This window comes from Mus musculus, chromosome 19 (genome assembly GCF_000001635.26).
Source record: "Mus musculus strain C57BL/6J chromosome 19, GRCm38.p6 C57BL/6J".
Classification (NCBI taxonomy): domain Eukaryota; kingdom Metazoa; phylum Chordata; class Mammalia; order Rodentia; family Muridae; genus Mus; species Mus musculus.
In genome coordinates this window covers 5,939,180-5,964,527 of record NC_000085.6, presented here as the reverse complement: position 1 = coordinate 5,964,527, position 25,348 = coordinate 5,939,180, and the positions used below count along the sequence as shown (strand labels likewise).

Below are 25,348 nucleotides of genomic sequence, written 5' to 3'. Positions count from 1 at the left end.
ACGAAAGCGTTAGATCAGGACGAACCAAGGCAGAGCAGGATGGAGATGCTGAGGTGGGGGAGGAAGGAGCTAACGTGCCCTTCCAGGGCCGTGCTGGACACACGTGTCAGTCACTGCAAGATACAGACAAACAGCGCCTCCTGGCCAAGGGTAAAAAAAAAGGGACAAACAAGCATCGCAGAGCTTAGCAGAACAGGCGACTCCTGAAACAGCCACAGTACGGGGTCTCGATTCTCAATTTCCGCGCGGAGTGACGCGCAGAGGCGCGTTCTGCGCAGCTGCAGTGGGAGGACCGGCGCGTGCGCGGGGAGGGCGGGGCCCGAGCAGAACCTCGCGCAAGCGCGCGCTAGGCAAAGCGTTTGGCGGGTTTTTCCTGTGCTGTGCTCCTCACGGAGAAGCTAAGGTGTAGTCCTCGGAAGCAAGTTTTCTCTCTGGATCGAGACCTCTCGAGGGCTTTTGAAGTATTTCTCTGTGACCTGGTGGCTGGGGTCGTTTGAGGGCTTAGGCCAGGTGGTCTCGTGACACGTCCCTGTCACCTTCCGGTAAAGCGAAAGGATAAGCGTCTGCAGGGTAGAGCTGAGGTCGGGGCCCGGCGGCAGGCGCCCGGCCACTCCCGGGTCACCATGGCCGTGTCCACCCAGCAGCTGGCGGAGGAACTACAGATCTTCGGCCTGGACTACGAGGACTCCCTGTTGGAGAAACGTGAGTCCCGAACCGAGAGGATCGCTTCCAAGTTCTATATGCTTGTGTGGTACCTATTGGGTCCCGACTAAACAACAGGTGACATTACCAATAGGAGACATTGGAACCGTTTGCATCTCATACCTAGTCATCTCTTGCTCAATGACTTTTCTCATTAGAGGTTTTTTTGTTTGTTTGGTTTTTAAAGACAGAGTCTTTCTGGGTAACCCCAGAACTCATTATGTAGATTACTGTGCTGGCCTTGAACTCACGGAGATCGCCTGCCTCTGCTTCCCGAGTGCTGGGGTTAACGATGTACACCACCATGCCCTGCTCATCAGAGTTTTTAGTGATCTGTGCAAATAGGAATTCCTCTAGGTGGATCCTAGTCCTTTATTTTAGCTTTGGAAGAAACTTCAAGGTGCTTATTGGCTCCCTCTCTTTATAGATGGAGGGACATGGGCAAGGAGACTTAGTTGCCTGATTGTGTGCCGACCCCTGACTTTTGCTCTGGAGTACAGTGCCTCATCCTATTGCTCCACAGAGACCAGTGGTAAAGATTTAAATCACACATCTCTCCTGGAAGATGTGTGCATCAGTGTCAGAATAGCAGTGTGTGTACCCCTTGAAATTCTTACTGTAGGAAATAAAACCGTAGTATAAGTGGGCTTGCCTGTTACCCCAGCACGTGGGAGGCTGAGGCCTGGAGGATCATAGAGAATTCAAGGCTAAGAGCTGAATTAGTGCCATCCTGTCTGCTTTGCTTGCTATAACTCCAATATCTGACACCTTCACACAGACATACATGCAGGCAGAACATTAATGCACATAAAGTAATAATATATACATTTTTTTAAAAGAACTTGAAATCTTTTGAAGATTCTGTGCCCTGGGGCTGGAGAGATGGCTGTGTGGTTAAGGGCACTGACTGCTCTTCCAGAGGACCGACATTCACTTCCCTGCACCCAAGGGATCTGCAACTCCCATTCCAGAGGATCCTGTGCCCCTTTCTGGCCACCTCAGGCACTGCATGCATGTTGTACACTTCAATGCAAGCTAAATACTCATGCATATAAAATCAAGTTTAGGTGTTACTAGAAAAAAAAATTGTCCCTATAAAGCTAACAGGTGTGTTTTCTGCTTTTCTTTGTTGTTGTTGTTGTTGTTTCTGTTGAGATGAGGTCTCAGATTGCACCTGAAAGCAGGTGTCACCAACTGGGAGGGGTGTGTCTTTTGCCTAAAGTGCTTTGTTGACCCCACTCCTGAGTTCTCCCCTTCCTGATTACAACAGGCCTCTCCAGAAGGGTTGTCCATACTGGATACCTTAAGTTTCCCTTTCTGTGGCTTTTGTCCTCCCGGTCATAGGAACCTGCTGTTATGGGGGACTGATGACCTTTGTCTTGCCAAAGGCAGGGCTAAATTTGTCCTTATTTGAATTATCAGCAGCATTTGCCGCTGTTCACTGTCTTCTCTTTGTTAAAATCTATTCTTTTAAAAATAGGTTTACTTGGGGCTAGAGAGATGGTTCAGTGGGTAAGAGCACTGACTGCTCTTCCGAAGGTCCTGAGTTCAAATCCCAGAAACCACATGGTGGCTCACAACCACCTGTAATGAGATCTGACGCCCTCTTCTGGTGCGTCTGAAGACAGCAACAGTGTACTTATGTATAATAATAAATAAATCTTTGGGCCTGAGCGAGCAGAGCCGACCGGAGCAAGCAAAGGTCCTAAATTCAATTCCCAACAACCACATGTAGGCTCACAACCATCTGTACAGCTACAGAGTACTCATATACATAAAATAAATAAATAAATCTTTAAAAAAATAGGTTTGCTTATGTGGATGAGTGTTGGTCTGGGATATGCAAGTGCACCACACGCAGGCAGAGCCCTCAAAAGCCAGAAGAGTCCGAGCCTCTGGAGCCACAGTGACTGCGGCTTGTGTACCGTCAGGAGCACATTCTTGCTGTGGATTCGCTGCCACCACGCCTGGCTCTCCTTGGGTTTGCTCATCACCAGTTCTCAGCCTTTGACGATCAGTCCTTTTCATCTTCCTGTGAATGGCCAGGATCAGAAGCAGAATCACTTCCTGCTAGATCCATCCCTGTGGTGACTCAGTCTGTCTGTCTGTCTGTCTTCCCAATCAGTCCTTAGCTTATACACTGAGGCTGGGTCTCTTGCAGCACCCAATCACTGCTTTAACTAATCTGGCTGGTTTGCTCCAGGCATCCCCTGTCTCTGCCTTCCACACAGCGGGCCTCATGGCCACACCACCCAGTCCTCTGCACTCCTGTCTTCACGCTCGTGTGGCAGGCACTCTACCTCCTGGGGCCTCTCCTGGCCGCTTTCTTTTTTAAGACAAGGTCTCACTAGGTAGCCCTGGCTGTTTTAAATCGCCAGCATCTCCTTAGCTCTATGATCCCTTCCCACGCCCACTTGGTCTTCCTATGGCACACATGAGTGTCTAAGGTACCGGACGCTTCCATGTTCTCTACCCCGACAGTAGTGAGTGTCTGTGAACAAGAACCCTTGGCTTTGATGACTGCTGTGTTCCCAGCCCTGTGGATAATGGATGGCAGAGAACTGTTTGGCCCCAGGCTCTCTTTTACTGGTCCCATTGCTCTCCCTGCAGTGGCAGAGCTGTGTGTTCTATACCGACAGACTGAGGACGGGATGGTCAGTGAGCTCATCGCCTTCTGCACCAGTGCGGGGAAGACATGCCTTACTGTAGACATCCTGAACTCTTTTGAATACGAGGTAAGAGCTACTGTGAGTTTTCTGGCATCATCCTGCTTCATGGAGGTCTCAGTGGTGATCAGATGCAAGCTTGTGGTCCCGGTGTGCGTGCAGCCTGCTCCTTCCTTCCTTCCTTCCTTCCTTCCTTCCTTCCTTCCTTCCTTCCCTTCACTTCTTTCTATCATAATGTCTTTTGGGTTTTTTACATGTATTTAGTTATTATGTGTGCACTCGAGTGTGCATGTATGCACACCTGTGCTACAGAGGTGAGGGGACGACCATAAAAAACTGGTTGTTGCTGGGTAGCGATGGCATACACCTTTGATCCCAGCCCTCAGGAGGTAGAGGCAGGTGGATCTCTGTGAATTTGAGGCCAGCCTGGTCTAGCGAGTTCCAGGACAGCCAGGGCTACGTAGTGAGACCTTGTCTTAAAAAAGAAAGAAAAGTGGTTCTCTCTTTCCACCAAGTGGGTTGTGGAGTTCAAACTCAGGCCAGTAGACTTAGCAGGAACTGTCTTTCCCCACTGAGCCATATCACTGGAGCCCTACTTAGAACTTCTGAGCCTTGCTTTTTTTCTTCTGTTAAGTTCTAATAACCTTTGTTCTAAATGACTGTCGTAAAAATTAAGTGAGAGGGGCTGGAGTGTTGGCTCAGCAGTTAAGAGCACAAACTGCTCTTCTAGAGGTCCTGAGTTCAATTCCCAGCAACCACATGGTAGCTCACAACCATCTGTAATGGGGTCTGATGCCCTCTTCTAGTGTGTCTGAAGACAGCTACAGTGTACTCACATACATTAAATAAGTCTTTTTAAAAAATTTTTAAATGAGGTGCATATGAAACACCTAAAACTGACTGGTATATGGTCAGTTGGAAATTAGTATTATGTGTTGTTGGTATAAGGTTACAAAGAATTTGTTTTTGTTTTTTGTTTTTCAAGACAGGGTTTTTCTGTATAGCCCTGGCTGTCCTGGAACTCACTCTGTAGACCAGGTTGGCCTCAAACCTAGAAATCCGCCTGCCTCTGTCTCCCAAGTGCTAGGATTAAAGGTATGTGCCACCACTGCCCAGTGAAGATTTTTTTTTTAAGGTTTATTATATGTAAGTACACTGTAGCTGTCTTCAGACATACCAGAAGAGGGCATGAGATCTCATTACAGATGGTTGTGAGTCACCATGTGGTTGCTGGGATTTGAACTCAGGACCTTTGGAAGAGCAGTCAGTGCTCTTAACCACTGAGCCATCTCTCCAGCCCCCAGTGAAGATTTTTAATATTATTTTTATATATTATTCTAATTATGTGTGTGAGAACATATGTATGCATGCATGAGTACAGATACCTGCAGAGGCCAGAGGTGTCAAATCCCTTGGAGCTGGAGGTAGAGGTAGTGTGAGCTGCCTGGTGTGGGTGCTGGGAATCAAATTCAGATCTGGAAGAGCACTGTGTCGTCGTCTTTTTCTTTTTTTTAAAGATTCACTTATTTATAGCTGTCAGACACACCAGAAGAGGGCATCACATCCCATTACAGATGGTTCTGAGCCACCATGTGGTTGCTGGGAATTGAACTCAGGACCTCTGGAAGAGAAGTCAGTGCTCTTAACCACTGAGCCATCTCTCCAGCTCCTATGGGAGAAGCTCTCTCCCAGTGCTAGGATAACAGGAGGCATGTTCCACCATGCCCAGACTGTCATGTGTTTGTTGGTTTTAGAGGCAGGGTCTCCTTATGCAGACCAGGCTGGCCTTAAACTCAGGGGCCCACCTGCTTCTGCTTTGCAGTGCTGGCATTAAGGGTGGGAGTGGGGTGATGCTGGTATTGAACCCAGGGCTTCTCGCATGCCTGGCAACTGCTCTACCAACCAGCCTTTCTTTGCTTACATTCTGAATGCCTGAGATTATTTCAAATGGGAAATGCGGCCCCCTACCCCCATGTTCCCCTGCCCAGACTATGGACTAAACATATTCACCATTTTCTTCTGTTCCATTCCTCAGGTTCTGAACAAAAAACTCTCCAAAGCCTGGCACAGTGCCTCCAAAGACAGTGGGCATGCAGGAACCAGAGACATTGTTTCTATACAAGAGCTGTATCCTTTTCTGCTGAAGGTCTTTGGACTAAGCACATACATGTGCTATGTAATTTCCCAGGTTGTATATATGCTTTTAAAACAAACTTTAAAAATGCCTAACATTCAGTCTCTCATTTACTCTCCTGTAGTTGCTCTCCTTGACCAGTGTTTTCAGAATTGAAGCAGAGGAGGAAGAGGAGACCCTCCTAAGCTCTTATACCACACCCTCTAAGGTGAACATGCGGCATCTGGGAATTGCATCCTACACATAACTTTTTTTTTTTATGTATATGAGCACACTGTAGCTGTCTTCAGACACACCAGAAGAGGACATCAGATCCCATTATAGGTGGTTATGAGCCACCATGTGGTTGCTGGGATTTGAACTCAGGGTCTTTGGAAGAGCAGTCAGTGCTCTTACCTACTGAGCCATCTCTCCAGCCCGTAAATAGCATTCTTAAAACCACATCACAGAGCTGTGCATGGGGGCACTCACCTTTAGTCCCAACACTTGGGAGCAGTGGCAGGTGGATATCTGTGAATTCCAGGGCAGCCTGGTCTCTTTAAACACAAGGTTCACGTTGTGAATTACCTTGTGTGAGGAGAGGGTGTGTCTGAACTGGTCCTGCCTTGCCTTTGTCTCTCCACTCTGACACACTTGTTATCTTGCTTGGTCTTCAGGCATACCAGACCTAGCAGCCTGTCAGAAGTGGCAGCCTCCTGTCTCTTCCTCTTGGATCTTAATTTTGGTTCATTTCTTTCCATTACAGACGCTCTCAGAGTGTGGGTGCTGCTTCCTTCCCTGTTCTTTGCCTAGGGCCTGGGCCATGATCACTGCAGAATTAGTGCACTAGAGGAATCTTTTTGAAAAAATAGCTGGAGGAATCGTAAAGTCATGTTTATCCTTTGTTTTATTCATCCTTTGTGGAGAAAGGTTTCATGAGAGCTAGGAGTGTAGCCCAGTGGGTACATGTTTAGTGTCTTCAAGGCCCCACAGTTTGTTCCCAGCCGCCCACCTCCTAGAAATGCCTGAGGGAATGATGCAGGTCACACACTGGTGCATGGTGGTGGACATACAACTGCTTATAATGATAAAAATTAAGAATGACATATCCTAAACAAGGAGGCATGAAAGTTATTTATGACCTCAATCAGAGTTATCTTAATCAGAGATTAAGGATAAAGATTGTACCAGTGTAGGAAAATGCATATAGAATTTAAAAATCAGTATGTAAAAAGCCGTAAGTTTTAAGTTTAAATTAGGATAACTATTTCAGTGACTATATTTAGTTGAAAGATATTAAGATACAATTAAGGAATGTTCAAGAGTGGTTATTTTAGACAGGTGTGGTGGCGCACGCCTTTAATCCCAGGACTTGGGAGGCAGAGGTAAGAGATCAATCTCTGAGTTCAAGGGTCGCCTGGTCTACCCAGCTCTAGGTCAGCCAGGATTACACAGAGAGACTCTGTCTAAACAAACAAGCAAGCAGTGACTGTAGAGGGCCATCAGTGTGGAGAGCGGTCACTTTAGAGGACTTGCCTTCCGTCCCTAGAACTCATGGAAGGTGGATGAAGAGAGCCAGCTCCACAGGGCTGTCCTCTGACTCCATACTTGTACCAGGGCAACTAAGCCCACACACAATATGCACACACTCACTAATAAGTAAACATAGAAAAATTTAAATTTAAAATCTAGTTTGTCAGCCAGGGGTGGTAGAAGCACATCAAAAATTGGGGGCCAGCCTCAGCTACATAGAGAGTTGAAGGCCAGTGTGGGCTTTAATACCTGAGACTGTCTCAAACAAAAAACAGGCTGGAGAACTCTCTTGTCAGTTATGCGATCTTGCAGAGGACCCAAATTCAGTCTTGAGCACCCACATTAGACGGTTTACAGCTGGGTAACTGCAGCTCCAGGGGTCCTGATGTCTCTTGCGGACCCCCCCCCCCCCAGGTACCTTCACTGCATGCACATGCTCACACAAGCACACAGGAATAAAAGTAAATAAAACCACAAGTCATGGTATAGCCAGTGCTGGCCCACAGTTGGGTAACCTTTGCACTGCAGCTCCCAAAAGCTAGGATTTCACGTATGAGCCATCAGCCCTTCTTAGTGATGGCTCTGAGTCTGTTCTCACCTTGGATCTATCCCACAGGCTCTACCAGTTGATAGATTGGTGGCATTTCCTTAAGTGCACCAACAGGGGGAGCCCTTGAGCCAGAAAAGTTTGTGCATCTGAGATGTGTGGTTGTCCTGAGCAAGACATTGTCTTTCCTGTTAGTCTCCCATTTTCCTAGGCTTTCGGGAATGTTAGGTCCCGTGATTGGGTTTCATCCTTAATTCTGAACTTATCTGGCTTCCTGTTGTTGAGCAAAAGAAAAGAAAAAGTAAAACAAAACAAAAACAACAACAAAAAACCCCCAACCAGATGTGACTTAGTGAGGTGTTTGCTGACTACTCTCTCCAAGTATGAGCTCAACCACCTTATCTGCCTGGAGTTGGTCCAGGGTTTAATTGGGAAAATGTGTGGTAGACTTGGCCAAAAGAAGTGTAACATGGTCCCATCCCTTCTCGGGAAGATGTGTGCACACAGGTCAAAGCTATGCATTGCCAAACTCTGGTCTTTCTAAGTGCAGAGAGTGGGGGAGGGGATGAAGATGCAAGTGCGGGTTGGCAGGTCAGGTGGCTGGCCTGCCCTGCTCCTTAGGGGAATGTCTGCATTCTTGTCATGACAGCCTTCAGTGCGCAGATAGTGTCCCGGTGGGTGTTGGGTTACCGTTGAAGGTGTGTGAGCACGGAGCAAGGCTGGAGATGGTTCCTGAGGCTCCCCGTCCTGCCCCATGTCCCTTACTGTACCACCTTGTCCTTTCTAAGGAACTGCAGCGCTCTACACTTGAAGCCAGAGTGGGTGGGGTTTCACTTTTCATCTTGTCTCTAGGGTCCTCTCAAGCGAGTTAGCAGCACCCCAGAAACCCCCCTAACCAAAAGGAGCGTCGCTGCTCGCAGCCCACGTCAGCTTCTCTCACCGTCAAGTTTCTCCCCGAGGTATGTATCAGAATCGATTCAGGCGCCAAGAAAGCCACACCTCTTTCTCTGCTGACAAGCTGAACTGCTTGTAACTTATTAACCGCCATGGGAGTGGGCCGTCTGCTTCGGGCTGGCCGGAAAGCCTGAGATTCTCTGCCTCGTGGAAAATTACCGTTCCGTGCAGTGATTAAGGAAGCTTGCTTTCCACCGCTCCTCCAAGGCTCACTTCCTAGATAGGGAACTGATAGCTCCTATTGAAAACAGCCTGGCTATTCAGAAGGCCAGGCGCCTGGCGGGTCTGGCCAGTCGAGGCAAAGCTCACCTGCTTCTGCTTGCTTGCGTTTACTTGGCTTTCTTTTTGTAAGATGAAGTTGTTGTTGGGTGGGTTTTTTTTTTTTTTTTTTTTTTTTTTTTTTTGGACAGGAAAAGCATGCGGCTTTGTTTGCAGCATTGCATAACCTGTTCACCCCGTGCTCAGGTGACAGCTGCCTTCTGAGCGTTTTCTTCTCGTCACTGAATCTTCCATCACCAGCTTACTTGATACTTCCTCATGGCCGCAGCCACTATGCAGAAATCCACAAATGGTGGGTCTCCGTTAGAGAGACCCACAGATGAGTGCTTGGCTGAGGAGACCCGTCTGCATGACTGTCACATCAGGATGGGGCTCAAACAGCAGGCCAGCTGTTAGGGAAATACCGGCATCTGGATCCCTTCTAAACCAACCAGAATAAGGTTTCTCAGGTCTGCCGGGTCAGAGAGGCAGTGGTCAGTCCCATGGGCTCCACGGGCTCGTCTGGCCTCTGCAGTGCCAGGCACACAGATGGCGCACACACATCTACACAGGCAGAGTACTCGATGCACAGAAAATGCAGATCTCAAAGAGCAGAGAGCTCTGCAGCATTGACCACCAGTGGTCACGGAGTCGTGGAGGACAGTGTGGTTTCACTGGGGTCCACCTGGTTTGGAGAGTTCTCAAAACTGCTTTCAGATTGAACTTTCTAGACTTCTGAAACAGGAGAGTTCAAATAGTTGCTGCAGAGCCATTTTGGGAGTTATGCTCTCTAAGCGCGAAGCCCTTTTACATCTGTCACTGTGGCCATATTTACAGCTGTGCCCTGCGAGCATCTGATGACAGTAGAGGGCTGTGAGGCATGGCCCTTCATGGGTTTCACTCTGAGAAGTTGGTGACTTCCCTGCCTGGTCGTTTTTTAAGTGTACAGTAAGAAAGCTGACCTCAGAAACTTATGAAAGTGGCCTGTGAATTACTTGGGTTGAGGCAACCCGGGAGATAGCCATAATTGAGCTCATTTTCCCTAGCTCATCTGGAAAGCAGGGGTGTTGGCAACAGGTCCAGCCAGGCCCTATGTGCAGGGACTTCCTACGGCGTTTCAGTGTGCCGAGCCGAGCGTGGTATTTCTAGGCCTCCCTGTCAGCGGTGTTCACAGCAGGAGGATTACAAGTTTCCAGAGGGACCGGCAACACCCCAGTGTCCTTGGAGGTGTGATTTACAGTCGGAAGAGACAGAATGCAGCCGTGGGGCGGGGCCGAGGGGGGCTTGCTCCCTGTTAGCTGTTCGTCCATTGCATCTCCGCCTCTCAGAAGCAGGGGAAAGGTTCATTGCTTGTGTTGAACTTTTATTTTAGTGTCGCTTGTGCTTTGAACTGTGAGGTTTTTGTTTTGAGGTCGGGTCTTATGTAGTCTAGGATGTCCCCCTGAGTGCCCGGGTTGCAGACCTTGCCACCAGGCCTGCTCTCAACTGTATTGTAGGCGTTTGTATTGCTCAGCAATCCGACCCAGTCACTGTTTGAGGATCAAATGGCAGCCAGTGACTCACAAGGAAGGAAAGTACGTGAAACTCAATGCTCAGTCAAGTCCAAGCGCATCTCGTCTTAACTTCATTTAGTTCTGATGGAGAAAAATGCCAGCATTTTTATGTTTCTTCCCTTAAACTTGTAAACTGTTGTGTTGTGGTCCTCAGCACCTCATTCCCGAGACTCCTGAAGGACCAGAGTACTCCAGCCCCACCACGTCTCTATAAGACAGCTTGCTTCTTCTCCAGACCTGCAAGACTCTCATTGTGTTCCTTTCTCAGGTAGCCACGGGCAGGCACAGTGACTCCAATCTGTTCTGCTTCCCCTCAGTGCTACCCCCTCCCAGAAATACACCTCCAGAACCAACCGGGGAGAAGTGGTGACCACCTTTGGCTCCGCACAGGGCTTGTCTTGGTCCGGGAGAGGAGGCTCTGGAAGCGTCAGTCTGAAGGTCGTGGGGGACCCAGAGCCACTCACTGGCAGCTACAAAGCGATGTTTCAGCAGCTCATGGGTGTTCGAGAAGGTAACTGGGTTTCTCTTGGACGGCCTCGTGGGCTTCCAGCCCCGCGGGAGAGCTGAGAGAAGTGAAGTGGCAAAGCCTAGCTCAGCCGGTGGCCTTTAGTGGAGAAGTTGGTAGATGACCTCATGGGTGCTGTGTCAGTGAAGGGAAGGACACTGGGCGAGGCTGTAATTTCCCAAGTTGTATCAGCCGCACTAGCAATGGAACATGAGCTGTGAAGGAAGGAGCTCAGCGCTTGAGCCATGAACTTGACACGCAAGTGCTCCAGGTTGTCCTTAGTTCCCTGCAAGGATCGAGGATGGCTCCAGCGATGCCCTGGGGCTGAGCCATGAGACCTCCCCAGGCCCCGGGGATGACCAGGTTAGCAATTGTGTCAGAAAATAGACTAAGGCCTGAAGTTCAAACCAGACAGGTGGCCGTGCTTCTCCATCCTGTAGGGGGGCTGGGACGTGTGGCAGCGGGCTGGGATGTGTGGCAGCGGGCTGTTTTTTCTCACCAAGTGAGATGCCTCACTGACAGCACCGTCCCCTCTGATTGCAGTTCTGACCAGTAAGATCGAAGAGCTCGGCAGCGAGCTGAAGGAGCATCACAAGATCGAGGCCTTTACCCCTCTCCTGGTCCCAGCGCAAGTAAGAGTCACGTGACGTGTTCTCCATAATTAGGACCACCCTTGGTTCCTGGTGTAGATAGAGCAGGCTGGCCTGGAACCGAGAAACCAGCCAGTCTCTGCCTCTCATCAGAGTGCTGGGATTAAAGGTGTGCGCCATCATGGCCAGCTAAGCGATCGCTGCTCTCTGAAGTCAGTGAGGGAGCCTTTCCCCCTCACCAGCGCTGTGCTTTGCCTCGGTCGGCTCCCCAGTAAGCGCTCCCTGGCTGGCTCGCCAGACTTTTCCCCTCTCTCCTGGACTCGGTCTTGCACATATGTAAAGGATGAAACCTGGCTTTCTCAGTGGTGGGGCAGGCTACCTTTGAGGAGCCCCCACGGGTAGAAGTGTCCAGGCCTGCGAGGTCAGAGCATTAGGCTGGGAGTGCTCTCATTGCCTGGGTGGTGGCTGCTCTGGGTTGAGGACTGTCACCGATTAGTGGCTGCCGCTGGCATCTAGAATTACATCATGCTCCAACTGTGATATGAGTACTCTCTGTAGAGCACTGCTAATCTACCAGATGTGTCCTATAGAAATCCTTGACTGTGCCTTTGTCCTGTGTTTGTTTCCAGGGAGGAGGGACCATAAATAAACTTTGTCCTGTAGGAAGTTCTGGAGAAATTGAGAGGAAGTGTGGGGGAAGGGCCTCACATGAGGGAAAGATTAGACTTAACTCAGTTTGCTCCCAAGAGTGGAAGCCCTACCCAGGAAGCCACTAGGAGAGATTTCCGTTCCGGCTATGAATGACTTCCTCTGGAAGTGACAATATGATATCCTGTGTGGTATCCCGGCACTTGGGAACCGGATGAAGGAGAACCGAAAGTTCAAGGCCTGCCTGGGTTGTGTAAGACTCTGGGAAGATGCAAGAGCCTGAGAGGACCAGGAGGTGCTGTGCGTTTGGTTCTGGAGCCGAACTTTTGACCCAGGCTTCCGCTACTGTTTGACCGTAATGAAGTTACCCTGTTGTTGCTGGGCGCTGCCACATCTTCCTTACTGTGGTTGTGAAGGTCGAATGAGTTAATGCGCGTCGGCTGTGAATGATCTATTAATAGCCGTTGGTTTTCCAGAGGTGCTGTGGGCTGCAGGCCTGGAGGAACCCCCAGCTTGAGAATGCTCCCACCCGGGGAGCCTCTCAGCACACCTGGTAGGCAGGTGGTGGCCTGGACACCTTGAAGGGTCCTTCTACTTTCAGTGGCGATGCTGTGATCACCTCCCGAAACCTGTGCCGTTTGGGGTTCACTGTGCCGTTTCTTCCCTTGGCAGGAGCCTGTTATTCTCCTGGGTCAGATTGGCTGCGACAGCAACGGGAAGCTGAACAGCAAGTCCGTGATTCTCGAGGGGGACCAGGAGCACTCCTATGGCGCGCAGATCCCAGTGGACCTATCGGAACTCAAAGAGTATTCCCTCTTCCCTGGACAGGTGAGACCAGAACCTTCTGGGATAGAGACCTGAGCAGTGGGCAGCCGTTTCTTGTTTTCTGGAGAGCAGGTTGTATAGGCCCACTATTTTAGGGACATTTTTTTCTCTCCTTGGCTCTGGGTCCAGCTGCCCAGGTTTGTATCACAGCTCCACCACCTCTTGATGTGTGTGGCTATGCGCTACGTACTTGACCTTCAAAGCCAAGGTGTCTTCGTCCATAAAGTAAAATAAAAATTCTTACCTCATGGGACTGTGATGGGGTTAGGTCATTTGTGTAGAGGATAATTGTAACTGATACGTTACAACGAAGGGTGCCCTTCGTTTGTTTTCTGGAAAATGCCCTAGGTTTGTAATTACCAACAGTAATTATCGCAGACCTCTCAGTTACCTCTCCTGTTTAGCTATCTTGTGTTTCTTGTCTTTCAGGTTGTAATTATGGAAGGATTCAACACCACTGGTAGGAGACTTACTGCCACCAAACTCTATGAGGTACAGGGTGGGCCTCCCCTCCCCCACTCCACGTTGGCTTCAGGCTCAGTATGTTCAGTTCTGGTGAAAGATGCTGGTCCTTTTCAGTCTCTGTCATTAGCTAGGCTTTTCTGTTTCTAGGACTGGAATCCACCTCCAAGCTATAAGTTAGTAAACTCCAGAGAGCCAAGGAGCAGGTGTTTTAGGCTGTAAGACCACCCGTGAGTCTGTATCGTTCATTATACAGCCATAGGCCATGTGCAGACATGTGACTGGGGGGAGTCCTGCTCAAGCTTCACTTATAAAAATGGCTACTGCCAAATTTAATTTGGCCTCATCTCTGCTCTCTACTGCAGCCCTCCAGAGAGTTCCGCAGGATGCCAGAAGTAGCTGGGCTCCCTTTTCCAGCCTCACCTGGCATGCCAGTGATTTAGGCACCCGCTTTGCATGTCTATCAGTGACTTCTCATTGCCTGGTCTGTGTAGTCACTGTGAGCTATTTAGAAAAATGCAGATCCTGTGGGCTCTGGGTTGTAACTCCCAAGAGCAAGGCAGAGACCCTTCCTCTGGTCCCTGTCCCAGTCCTCCCACTGCATACCGACAGACACTCAGAGCCACCCCTTACCAAAGCCATGGCAGGAGCAAGACCTCAGCTGAGCTCTCCGTCTGTTTCAGGGCGTGCCACTTCCGTTCTATCAGCCTACTGAAGAGGAGGGAGGTAAGTTCTGTTTCAAAATTTTCCTTGCCAACAACGGGGGTGATAGACAAAGTCCCAGACTATAACTCCTCAGACTCAGGAAGCAACAAAAGCTGTGGGAGTGGCATCTGAGGAGGAGGGACACAGCGGGTCCTTGGGCACACAGGCCCTCTCTTCACGAGCCACAGGTGAGCCTGACCTTCGAGCACAGGTAGCGGCATTATCTGGGCTCTGATGACGTCGTGTGAGCATTGTCATCCAGGCTGCTGCTGAGCAGGCATGCGAAGGAAAAGCATGTACACATTACGATACAAACCCCGTGTCTCAGGTGGAATCCTGGAGGAGAAACGGGCACGGGTGGGAAAACCTAGCTTAGATGGCAATGACCGACCGGAGATAATTCCAGCAAATGTGCTGTGGAGGAAAATGTGAATATCAGAGAGCTCTGGGGAAAGACACGTGGAAGTCTGTGCTCTCTTTGCAAGCTTTAATCCCAGCACCCTGGAGGCAGAGACAGGCAAATCTCTTGAGTTTGAGGACAGCCTGGTCTACAGAGTGAGATCCATGATAGCCAGGGCTACACAGAGAAACCCTGTCTCAAAAAACAGGAAGGAAGGAAAGAAAGAAGGAAGGAAGATCAAGTAATCTGAATATAAAATGCAAAACAATAAAATAATAATAAATTTTCTTTTAAGTTAATAAACTTTGTTTCAAAATATCAGTAGCTGGGCTTAGGTATTACTCAGTAGATAGCACTTGTGTAGCGAATGTGAGGCTCTGAGTTCCATCCTGTGCTACCACAAGAGAAAAGGGAAAGGCATTTCTAAACGTTTTTGTAAGCAAAGTAGAAGAAACCCCAGCAAAGATTTTCAATAAATGCCCACTCTGGCATGCTGCCCGTGCCCCGCACATCGATGTATGTGCAGGCATCCTTGGAGATGACCTGGGATCAGGAGTGTGTACACAGTCTCACAGATGCCTGTGTGGGGGAGAAAGGCAGACTCTCCCATGGTGGTATCCTGTGGTAGACGCCACTTTATATGGTCGAAAGGGCTTTGCTCCTGTGCCTGAGTGCTGAGATGGGGCTGGGTAGTATGGTAGTGTCTGCCTTTAGTCTTAGCACTTAGGAAACAGGCAGGCAGATCTTTGTAAGTTCAAGTCAAGCCTAGTCTATATATGCTATATAGCCTGGTCTGTATAACCAGACACTGTCTCAGAAAGTAAAATAAATCGGAGGGATTGCTCAGTGGTTAAAAGCAGGAGCTGCTCTCCCAGAGGACCCAGGTTCAATACCCGGCACTTACAAGGCAGCTCCCAGCCATGTAACTCCTATCCCAGGGATCTGACACCCTCATGCAGACATACAAGCAGGCAAAACACCAATGGACATAAAATAAAATCAATAAATTATATTGAAAATAAATCAGTCATCTTTGGAGTGGGTTTATCCAGTACAGCCACACAGGTCCTTAGGAAAATGGGTGGCAGAGAGATGGAAGTCGGGGAACAGAAGCTGTAGGCTGCCGGCTTTAAAGGTGGCACACAAGTGACCTCTAGAAGTCAGCAGCCTGCTGACAACGTTACTCTGCACTACAGCATCCAGAACTGTAAGATAGGACATTGCTTTAAAGCCACCAAGTTTGAAATAATTCATATATATATATTTTGTTTGTTTGTTTGTTTGCTTGCTTATATGTGTACTGTGTGACTATGTGCACTTCTGAGTGCAGGTACCTGTAGAGGCCACCTTGGCTCAGTGTCCTCCCTGCCTGTGCTGGTTCAGTGTTCTTGGGAGGGGGTGAGGTTCTCACCCTGAGTCCCCCAGACTTGCACTCGTGGGATATAAACAAATCCTGTGGCGTTTCCCTCAGTGGCCTTGCTCCCTTCACCCAATGCCCGTTTTCTTTCTCCTCGTGACCTTACAATGCCTTCTGTCTCAGCTTCTGAGCAGACTATGGTGGTAGTTGCCTGCGGGCCTTATACCACCTCCGACAGCATCACCTATGACCCCCTGCTTGATCTGATCGCCATCATCAACCGTGACCAGCCAGATGTCTGCATCCTGGTAGGTCCCCTGTGTGCAGGGAGGCAGTGAGGGTGGGAATGAAATGGGAATAGAAAGGGGTTTTAACATTTTTGAAGTTTTTAGGAAACGTCTGTCTATCCTTTACAAAGAGTTTGTTTTGTTAATTCTTCTTTGTTTTCTTTCATTTTGTTTTTGAGACAGCATCTCACTACATAGACCAGGCTGGCCTTGAACTCACAGAGATCTGCCTGCCTTTACCTCCCAAGTGCTTGGATTTTTTAAAATCTGCACCTGTGGAGGTATATCCCCATTCCATAGCGGTCACTAGATCCAGAGGCCCAGCATTACTGTCCTCCTCTGGTTTTGAAAGATTCTTGCTCTGATTTGGTCCTGATCTCAGACTGATGTCTTTTTATGCTACCGGGAACATAGTGGTCTGCTGTTCTTGCTAGGTGTAGAAAACAGGAAAGAGCCCAGTGTCATTTGAGGCAACCACGGGGGATATAGGGCCCTGGGAAGCCCTCTGAGGACAACAGGACTCAGATGCCCCTTGCCCATCTGCTGCCTCCCCAGGTTCTCCAGGGGACAGGTGGAGCTGGGCAGGGAACTGCCCTTAGATACTCTGTCTAAAAGCCTTTGAGACTGGACGATTCTGATTTGTTCCTTGGGGGCTTTCTCCCCACCTCTGTCCTTGGCAGTTCGGACCTTTCCTGGATGCTAAACATGAACAGGTGGAGGTAAGTGCCTGGGGGAAGGGCTGGGAGTGTGTCTATAACTGCAGCAGGCTTACATCTACCCTGTAGCTATGAGGAAAACATCGTCACTGGCCATGTTTAATACATGTCTTGAATTTGAAGGCTCCAGTCCACCAGACTGTCTGGAACCCAGGGAGGGATTAGAAATGGGTGGCTCCTTTCCAATACCACCTAACTGCTCAGGCGCAAAAGCAGTGACAAATGCAGAGGAGCCTGGGCTCTGAAAGTCCCCTAGGGGGAGACGGCTCAGGGGTTAAGAGCACTGGCTGCTCTTCCAGAGGTCCTGAGTTCAAATCCCAGCAATCACATGGTGGCTCACAACCATCTGTAATGGGATCCGATGCCCTCTTCTGGTGTGTCTGAAGAGAGCCAACAGTGTACTCATATACATAAAATAAATAAATTTTAAAAAAGAAGAAGAAGCCGGGCAGTGGCGGCACACACCTTTTATCCCAGCACTGGGGAGGCAGAGGCAGGTAGATTTCTGAGTTCGAGGCCAGCCTGGTGTACAGAGTGAGTTCCAGGACAGCCAGGGATACACAGAGAAACCCTGTCTTGGGGGGGGGGGGTGGGAACTAAATAAGAAGGAAAGAAAGTTCCCTGTGAGACTGGCACACTGCCTACCTTCGCTGAAGAGACAGAGACTGAAACTCTGTTCTGTGGCTACTGCTCTAAGTTGGTATGTCACGTGTTAAGGTCCTGAGATACATAATCACAAATGGTCTTTCCTGGGGTCTCGGTCAAGGGCCTGGCTTCCGTGTTTCTCCTTCACAGAAAAGGTTCAAGGCAGTCTTCATCCCAGACTCGCAGCTGTGTACGAGGAGAGTAATTCTTCCCTTGTCTCGACTCTATTCCTTGCAGATGGGCAGCCCTACCCCATGCCCACCCCTTTTTGTTTGAGACATTAGAGCCAGGCTGGCTTAGAATTCCGTCTGTATCCTAGGCTAGTCTGGCGCTCACAGCAATCCTGCTTCACCCTCCTGAGTGCTGGGTTTGCAAAGCTCAGGGCCCTGTGCCTGGCTCCTGTCTTTCTCCTTGTTACCCTGTGCCCGCTCTGAGCCCTTCGGGGTCATCCTACAAGCTTTAGCCCCGAGCAGACACCAGGTGTCTGCCCCGAGTGCACCTCTTTTACTTTCTTGCAGAACTGTAAGTTGACAAGCCCATTCGAAGACGTTTTCAAGCAATGCCTGAGAACAGTTATCGAAGGAACGAGAAGGTTAGCATTCCAGTTGCTGGGCAGAACCTGGGGCTCTCCAGGTTCCTCTAGGACAAGTAGGAAAACTGAAACCGCGTGGCCGTTCTGTCCTTTCCGCCCTTTGAACTCAGAGATGAGATAGAGCCCTTGACCTTCGAGTGCTGGAGAGTGGGTAAAAAGGCATCTTTGTAAGTCAGATAAACAAACTTGAGAGGACGCGTTTCACATGCTCTTCCTCGCTCTCTTCACTTCCCTTTCTCACTTCCCCTTGTATAAGCAGTTACTCCATGGGAATAGTCCCAGGGTAGGGAGGCATTCCAGTGACAGAGAAATCCTGAGAGGCCCCAAGCCTCTCCTCGCTCAAAGGGAATGCTTTGGGGTGAGCCCAAGTTCCTTTCCTGAGTCAATGCTCCCCATGGTGGGGGACGGCTGCCAAGAGCTAGGGTGATGGGTGGGAAAGACTTGAGTGAGGGTGGATCTGGAGTCCTCGGCATAGTTTGGAAGACAGGACTGAGGCCCCAGCACTGACATCAGCACTGGGTTCTAGTGTGGGCCTCACGGCTCCAGTGAGAGTCTAAAGCTAGAGGCAGAGTCACCGGAAGCTGACCCTCAGTTCCTGTCCATTTCGTTTGGCCAGGTCAGAAAGAAAATGAAGTGGTGGGCGGGCTCCTGGGATTTGCTTTCTGTTTAGTAAACAAACATCCCTGAGGCTCAGCTTTAAAGCAAACCTGTAACAAAGGTGGTTTGGAAAGGTCTTCCTTCCGCCTTCTGTCCTGAGAACAGATCCCGGGTTGATTAGTTGTAATACAACCGAGTGCTGGCATCAGGCCTAGAGCCAGGAGATTTGAGCCCTTAGCTGCTTCCATCCTCCTCCCTTCTCAAATGGAGGGTTACAGATACCCTCCCTCTTCTCAGATCTGCTAGGGCCAGTTGAGTTTATGAAACCTGGGGAATGCTGAGTGGAGGTCCTCAGAAGATAAACCTCTGCCACCACCACTCCCACACGCCCCCCACAGCAGGAGAGGCTCTGGAGCAGCACCCAGCACTGGCTGGTGCATCCAACGTGAGGCTGGATTCTGATTTTGGTTCGTCATCCCATGTGCTATTGATAGCAGTGACATAAACAAAGAATAGACCGGGCATTGTTACCCTGGGGGCCAGCGCCCAGCGCCACCAGGCACTTTCATCTGTGGTTAGTGTGAGCTGCAGGGCAGGGAGCCGCCCCACCCTGCCTGAGCAATATAGAAATGGTGCTGAGTCAGAGATGCAGAACCCCAAGCCTTCAGAGGTTGGCAGATGTGTGCGAGCTCCCTTGTAGCAGCAGAGAGGCCTGGTGCACCTCACTGCTCAAGTGACGACAGTGAGACCCTCCCACCATGATGTATGAAGTGAAGTTGTGCAAGGCTGCACATAGTTGAAATTTTCTTCCTGGCCCATCCCCCTATAGCCAGCTCCAAGCCATGAGCGGAGGCTGTTTCCGCCTTAACCATTGCTCTCCTGAAGCCAGTCCCGAAGAGCAGCTCAGTCCCATGAGGTCAAACAGCTGCCCCGCCCCACCCCCAGCCCCTTGTACCTTCAGAATTCCATGCTGGAGACTTGGAGAAAATGTTGCCCCTTCCAACTCCCTCCGTGTCCCATTCACCACACGCTAGCACCCACATGGTGGACTTGGACAGTGGCAGTGAACTTGGTGACAGATTGTGAGTGATATGAAAGGTACCTTTGGTCTCGAGATTCTGATGATCCGACATAACACACAAGTTCCCAGTGTCTGACGGTGTGTCAAAAGTCCCTCTGCAGGGATGGAGAGGCTGCTCAGCGGTGAGAGTTTGGTTCTCAGCAGCCACATCAAGCTACTTGAAACTAACCTGTAACTCCGGCTCCGGGGCATCTGTGCCTGTTTCATTCATTGTTTAAGCACGAGGAGGAAGGGCTTGCAGAGCTATTGGCTGGTTCCCAACGCGTCCTCACAGCAACAGTTAGACCTGTTGGCTTTACCGTGGCCCTCTCTGCCACGGAACCAAAGGGAACCAAAGAAGTGGGCTTCCCTTTTCTCCCTGTGTGGCTGTGGAGACAGCTGGCCCTGGGAACCGCAGCTTTTTTCTCCACCCCATGTTGTAACCCTAGAGACTTTCCTGTCCCCATCAAAGGAGCAGCTGCCGCTGGGCAGTATCTCTTTAGCATTCATTTGCTGAGTAGAAACGGTATCACTTCCTGACATGAATGAGGAGGTGGCTGGCCCTCTGACAGTCTCCGTCTTCAGTGTCCAGAAGCCCTTTGTTGGCAGGAAGGTTTGAGTTGATGTTCAAGGTGTGGGGTAGCCTTAGGATCTGACCAGTTTGCCTCCCTCTTCCCTGGCTTGTATTGCCCCAGCCATGTGTCGGGAGAACGTTATTGCCTGCAAGCTACCTATGTCCTGGAGAGCTGAGGTCAGACATAAGCTCTAGTTCCATTCCTGAGGCTCCCCCTCAAGTAGGGTCTCACTCCAGAGCTCAGGCTAGCCTCAAATTCCTAATACCACACTGCCTCCCAGGCCCATCTCCAGGTCTCCATTTTTTCCCTTTTCCCACCAGACAACAGTTCTCCTCTGTAAAGGGTGCCACAAAAATCAAGAGACGATGTGTCCTAAGCTATGTGCACCAGATCCAGATCAGCATGTTTATGTGCCAGGAGGTTGCCTTTCCCTCACGGGGTCCTGCGAGGTAGTGTCTGGTCAGAGTGGGATGCCATCAAGTCTCCCCGGAGGACTGCCAGCAAAAGGCCATGCTCACACTTGAGCCTACAGCCCAGGTCTGCTGACTCGCTCTGGCGTTTGTGTTTTGAGCAGCTCCGGCTCCCACCTTGTCTTTGTCCCGTCTCTGAGGGATGTCCATCATGAGCCAGTATACCCACAGCCGCCTTTCACCTTCTCCGAGCTGTCTCGAGAGGACAAAAAGGTACCAGTGCCCGGCTCGGGCCGGCCATCTGTGGGTGGGGTGAAGACCGCCCTGGGGAGGAGGGCAGAGAAACCCTCTCAGGAGGGAGCACAGCCCCTAAGTCCGCAACAGAGATGTCATAGGACCACCCTTGGGTGGTCCTTGGTGGTCTGCAGGCCCCAGCTTTAGTGGGAAAGAACCCTCTGGCTGTTGGATGCGAGTATTCATGTCAGCTCCTCCTTTCAGCGAGTGCAGTTTGTGTCAGAGCCCTGCAGCCTCTCCATAAATGGAGTGATGTTTGGTTTGACATCCACGGACCTGCTGTTCCACATCGGGGCTGAGGAGATCTTTAGGTAAGAAGACTGCTGGCTCCCTGTGTCCTGTCCTTGTTGTCACTAAGACACTACCTCCACCCACATCCCCCATGCTACTTGACAGTCTTGGAACGGAGTTGTGAGAGCCACACTTAAACCAAAAGTGCCGAGCCTTTCTCTGTCTGCTGAAGGTAGCAGACAGGCAGGCAGATTTGTGGCTGTCGCTAGTCTGCTGGGTCTGAGGCCCGAAGAACCAAGCCTGGTCTATCTAATGGAGACACCCAGGCACTGAAATTTATATTTTTGGCTCTGGTTATTTTCTTTACCTTCCCAATTTGTGACCTGAGTGTTCAAGTGTTCCTCTGTGCGTTTCCCATGGATTTATCAGAACAGTGAATGTGGGGCCCTCAGCTGGACACCGCCAGACCTGGCATCTAGGCTAGGCAGCTGGTTTGTCTATCAAACTTCCTTGCCAGAAGAGAGGGACAAGCCGGGAGGTCAGCGGTTGGGTGTGTGCTTTGACTGGGGTGTGAGACACAGGGTTGCCAGGTTGTGTGGCTTCATGGTGCTAAAATGTGTGACTTGTCTCATGCGGGACAGTGCTGGCCCCAGTGCTGAGGCCTCCCATATCCCGGTTCCTAGGATTCTTCTCTCCCTCTAAGGGTGGTCCCGTGCCCTGCTGCCCTGCCCTGGGAAAAGCTGGCTGCTTGCAGTGTGACTCCGAGCTTCCCCTGGAGTTGTGTCCTTGCTCTTCAGCTTCTCTCTAGTTGGCTTGAGTCCGAGGGTCCTCCTTGAAGAGCACTGACTAGAAACCTGGTCTGTCCCCCTCCCATTGCTTTCTGTCTTTCCCAGCTCTTCCGGGACGTCAGACAGATTCAGCCGAGTCCTTAAGCATATCCTGACGCAGAGAAGGTGAGTGTCCTGCCAACCCCAAGAGGAACTGGGTCAGAGCTTGGGCATATTTGACTGTCAGGACCCTGCCCGGGACTACAGGAAATTTCACCCTATGGTGACAAAGCTAAGTTCTGTCCCCTCAAATGGAAGAGCACAAGGCGGACCATATTTACGGGCAATGTGGAAACTGGGAGTGGGAGCCTCACTGAGGGAGGGCTCCTGAATCGGCTCTCCCATCTCTGCAGTTACTACCCACTTTATCCACCCCACGAGGACATGGCCATAGACTACGAGAACTTCTATACCTATGCCCAGCTGCCGGTCACCCCCGATGTCTTCATAGTGCCGTCCGAGCTGAGATACTTTGTGAAGGTGGGTTTGAACTGGCTTTTTTTCCAGAGACATCGGAACCTGACTTTTTCTTTCAGGCTACCTGGCACTTGCTCTAACTGGGTCTACTGAAAGGGACAATATCCTCTCAGGGCCAGCACAGAGCTGATTGCTGAGGTCAGGGGTGGCAAATAGTCAGTCCCTTGGTGGAAGGAAGTGTGAGAAAGTGACACACGCCTGCCTGTCAGAGCCTAGGTGTCAGAGTGAGGGCTATAGGCCATAGCAAGGTGACCTGGGGACATGTGGCCTGCCTGCCTTTCCCTGCACTCTGACCTGGCTTCCCCATGGGCTCAGCCAACAATACCTTAAACTCTTGCTCTATAGGCCCCGCTGCCTCAGTATTTACTCCCTTGCAGAAGTCCAATACCAGCGTTTTCAAGCTGGGCCCAGTCAGTTCCTAAACACTGGTTTGTCTGCTTTTCAAGGGGCAGCATTTTGAAGCAGGGTCTCTACAGCCCAGAATGTTCTGGAACCCTTGACTTGTCCTGCCTCAGCCTCTTGAGTGCTAAGATTGCAGTGTGCGACACCCATCTCAACTCCTAGATAGCCCCTCCATGTGGGAAAACAAAGTGTTGGGGTCAGCTTTGTCGCCCAGTATGGGAGCTCCCTCCCTGAGAGCCACGGCATTCTTCATTCTGCCCCGGAGACTCTCCACTCACAAGTGAACTTGTCTGCCCGAGTGGTTGCCTTTGTTTCTATTTTCTAGAACTCGCTGTAAGAGTCTGACTATGGGGGGCTGGTGAGATGGCTCAGTGGGTAAGAGCACCCGACTGCTCTTCCGAAGGTCCAGAGTTCAAATCCCAGCAACCACATGGTGGCTCACAACCATCCGTACACACAGTGTACTTACATATAATAATAAATAAATCTTTAAAAAAAAAAAAAAAAAAAAAAAAAAAAGAGTCTGACTATGTTGCACCCACTTGAGGGCCTCTAAACCCAGTGTCCTTTCTTTCCCAGGACATCTTTGGCTGTGTCTGTGTGAATCCTGGGCGGCTCACCAAAGGACAAGTGGGCGGCACCTTTGGCCGCCTCTACCTCAGGAGGCAGCCCAAGGCCATGGACGGTGGGGGCAGGCAGGGCCTGAGCGTGGCAGCGCAGGTGGTCAGAATCTGAGTCCTCAGCCTGGTTGCCTGGCCTCACAAACACCAAGAGCCCAGGTATGGCTCTCTGGTGGCCAAACTGTTGGAGTACCTGACAAGGATCTGGCCACAGGGACAGGACTGTAGGGCTGGGCCGTCCAGTCACGGCTTCCCACTGTCCCTCACCCCCATGCAGCGTGGCTCTGATCTGAATTACGCCCTGCTTCTCTCCTGCTTCATGAGGTAGATGTACAGACGTGAACCATCTATGGACACAAAGGCAGGAAAACTGACTTTTTTTGTATGAATCAAATACAGCGTGTGGAGAAATAAAAATTTTTTTAGTATAACTGATTTTAATCTTTTTTTTTTCCCCCTGAGTAGTGTCCTAGGAATGTTGTCTACTTGACCTATGTCCAGAGAAGGCAGAGCTTTGGTCCAGCCCTTTGGAACTCTCCCAAGCCTTACCCTGCATCCTCCCAAAGTCCCCAGGCTACAGTTGCTGAGGAGGAAACTGGGCTGCAGAGCGAGCAGCTGGCAGCCTGCCTGGCTCTCCCTGTGCCGAGTCTCATATACCAGGTCTCACATTGCATGCTGAGGTCTCAGCCCCACCTCTCCATCTGGAGGAGGCAGCCGTGTTGAGCCCTTCCATAGCTGTAGTCTCTGGTCAATCTGACACTCTGCTGGGACCAGCGGTAACTTGGACTTACCTGTAGCCCAGAGCTCTCGTGTAAGGTCAGGCTTCCTAGGACACACGCACACCGTGTCGATTTGTTCTGGTATCTGGGGATAGACTGCAGAATTACGTTAGGCACGCATTTCTGCCCCATAATAAGCAGGCTGTCCTCTCTCACATGCCAGAGACAAGGAGGGAAACCCAGATGCCAGCCCTAGGAAGTTCGAGGAGGAGCAGCTCTGACTGCTAGGCATGGGGCCTTACCGAGCCAGCCAGTGCTCCTCACCTGCTGGGAGGAGGCACTGGGGAACAGGTTGGCCACCATGAGAGCTTTCACCTCTTGTGACAGTGTTTGGGAGGTTGGGCATGGTGGCGGCACTGGCTGGTCTTTTGTCAACTTGACACAAATCAGTGTTGGCTGAAAGGAGGGAACCTCAATTCAGAAGATGCCTCCATCAGACAGGGCTGCAGGCTGCCTGCAGGGCATTCCCTTAATTAGTGATTCATGGGGGGCGACCCAGCCCATTATGGGTGGGGCCATCCCTGGGCTGGTGGTCCTGGGTTCCCTAAGAAGGCCGAGGAAGCCTTAAGAAAGCAGCACCCTCCATGGCCTCCGCATCAGCTCTTTCCTCCAGGTTCCTGCCTGTTCAATCTCCTTCCTCCAGTGATGAACAGCCATATGGAAGTATAAGCCAAATAAACCCTTTCTCCCTGTCTTAGGATTTTTACTGCTGTGAACAGACACCATGACCGAGACAAGTTTGTTTGTTTGTTTGTTTGTTTGTTTGTTTGAGACAGGGTTCCTGGCTGTCCTGGAACTCACTCTGTAGACCAGGCTGGTGGTCTTGAACTTAGAAATCCACCTGCCTCTGCCTCCCCGATGCTGGGATTAAAGGCGTGCACCACCATTGCCCGGCAAGGCAAGTCTTATAGATGACTGTTTAACTGGGGCTGGCTTACAGGTTCAGAGGTTCAGTCTTGTGCGAGCCCAACTGGCCAGGAAGAACGACGCTGCAACAGGATCCTTCTGCACACGTTTA

At 50.5% G+C, this 25,348-nt stretch overlaps 1 protein-coding gene across 12 annotated transcripts; it reads left to right on the top strand.

Annotated features, from left to right (window-relative positions):
* The first annotated feature begins 289 nt into the window (after nucleotides 1-289).
* Nucleotides 290-23,985, top strand: Pola2 (polymerase (DNA directed), alpha 2). 12 transcript variants are annotated; one of them, XM_006531681.4, is made up of 19 exons: nucleotides 290-702; nucleotides 3,313-3,437; nucleotides 5,404-5,495; nucleotides 5,653-5,710; nucleotides 8,414-8,520; nucleotides 10,644-10,837; nucleotides 11,375-11,463; nucleotides 12,742-12,897; nucleotides 13,324-13,386; nucleotides 14,040-14,082; nucleotides 16,002-16,126; nucleotides 16,786-16,824; nucleotides 17,985-18,058; nucleotides 20,611-20,739; nucleotides 20,865-20,973; nucleotides 21,199-21,305; nucleotides 22,119-22,178; nucleotides 22,406-22,532; nucleotides 23,511-23,982. In XM_006531681.4, exons 1-19 carry the CDS (start codon nucleotides 624-626, stop codon nucleotides 23,664-23,666), a joined length of 1,932 nt encoding a protein of 643 aa, XP_006531744.1. In that variant the 5' UTR covers nucleotides 290-623; the 3' UTR covers nucleotides 23,667-23,982. The 12 variants fall into 12 exon arrangements, with proteins under 12 accessions (XP_006531744.1, XP_011246909.1, XP_011246910.1 ...); XM_011248607.3 differs by having other exon boundaries at nucleotides 5,404-5,514; nucleotides 5,627-5,710; XM_011248608.3 differs by lacking the exon at nucleotides 23,511-23,982 and adding an exon at nucleotides 22,976-23,422 and having other exon boundaries at nucleotides 5,404-5,514; nucleotides 5,627-5,710.
* The last annotated feature ends 1,363 nt before the right edge of the window (nucleotides 23,986-25,348 follow it).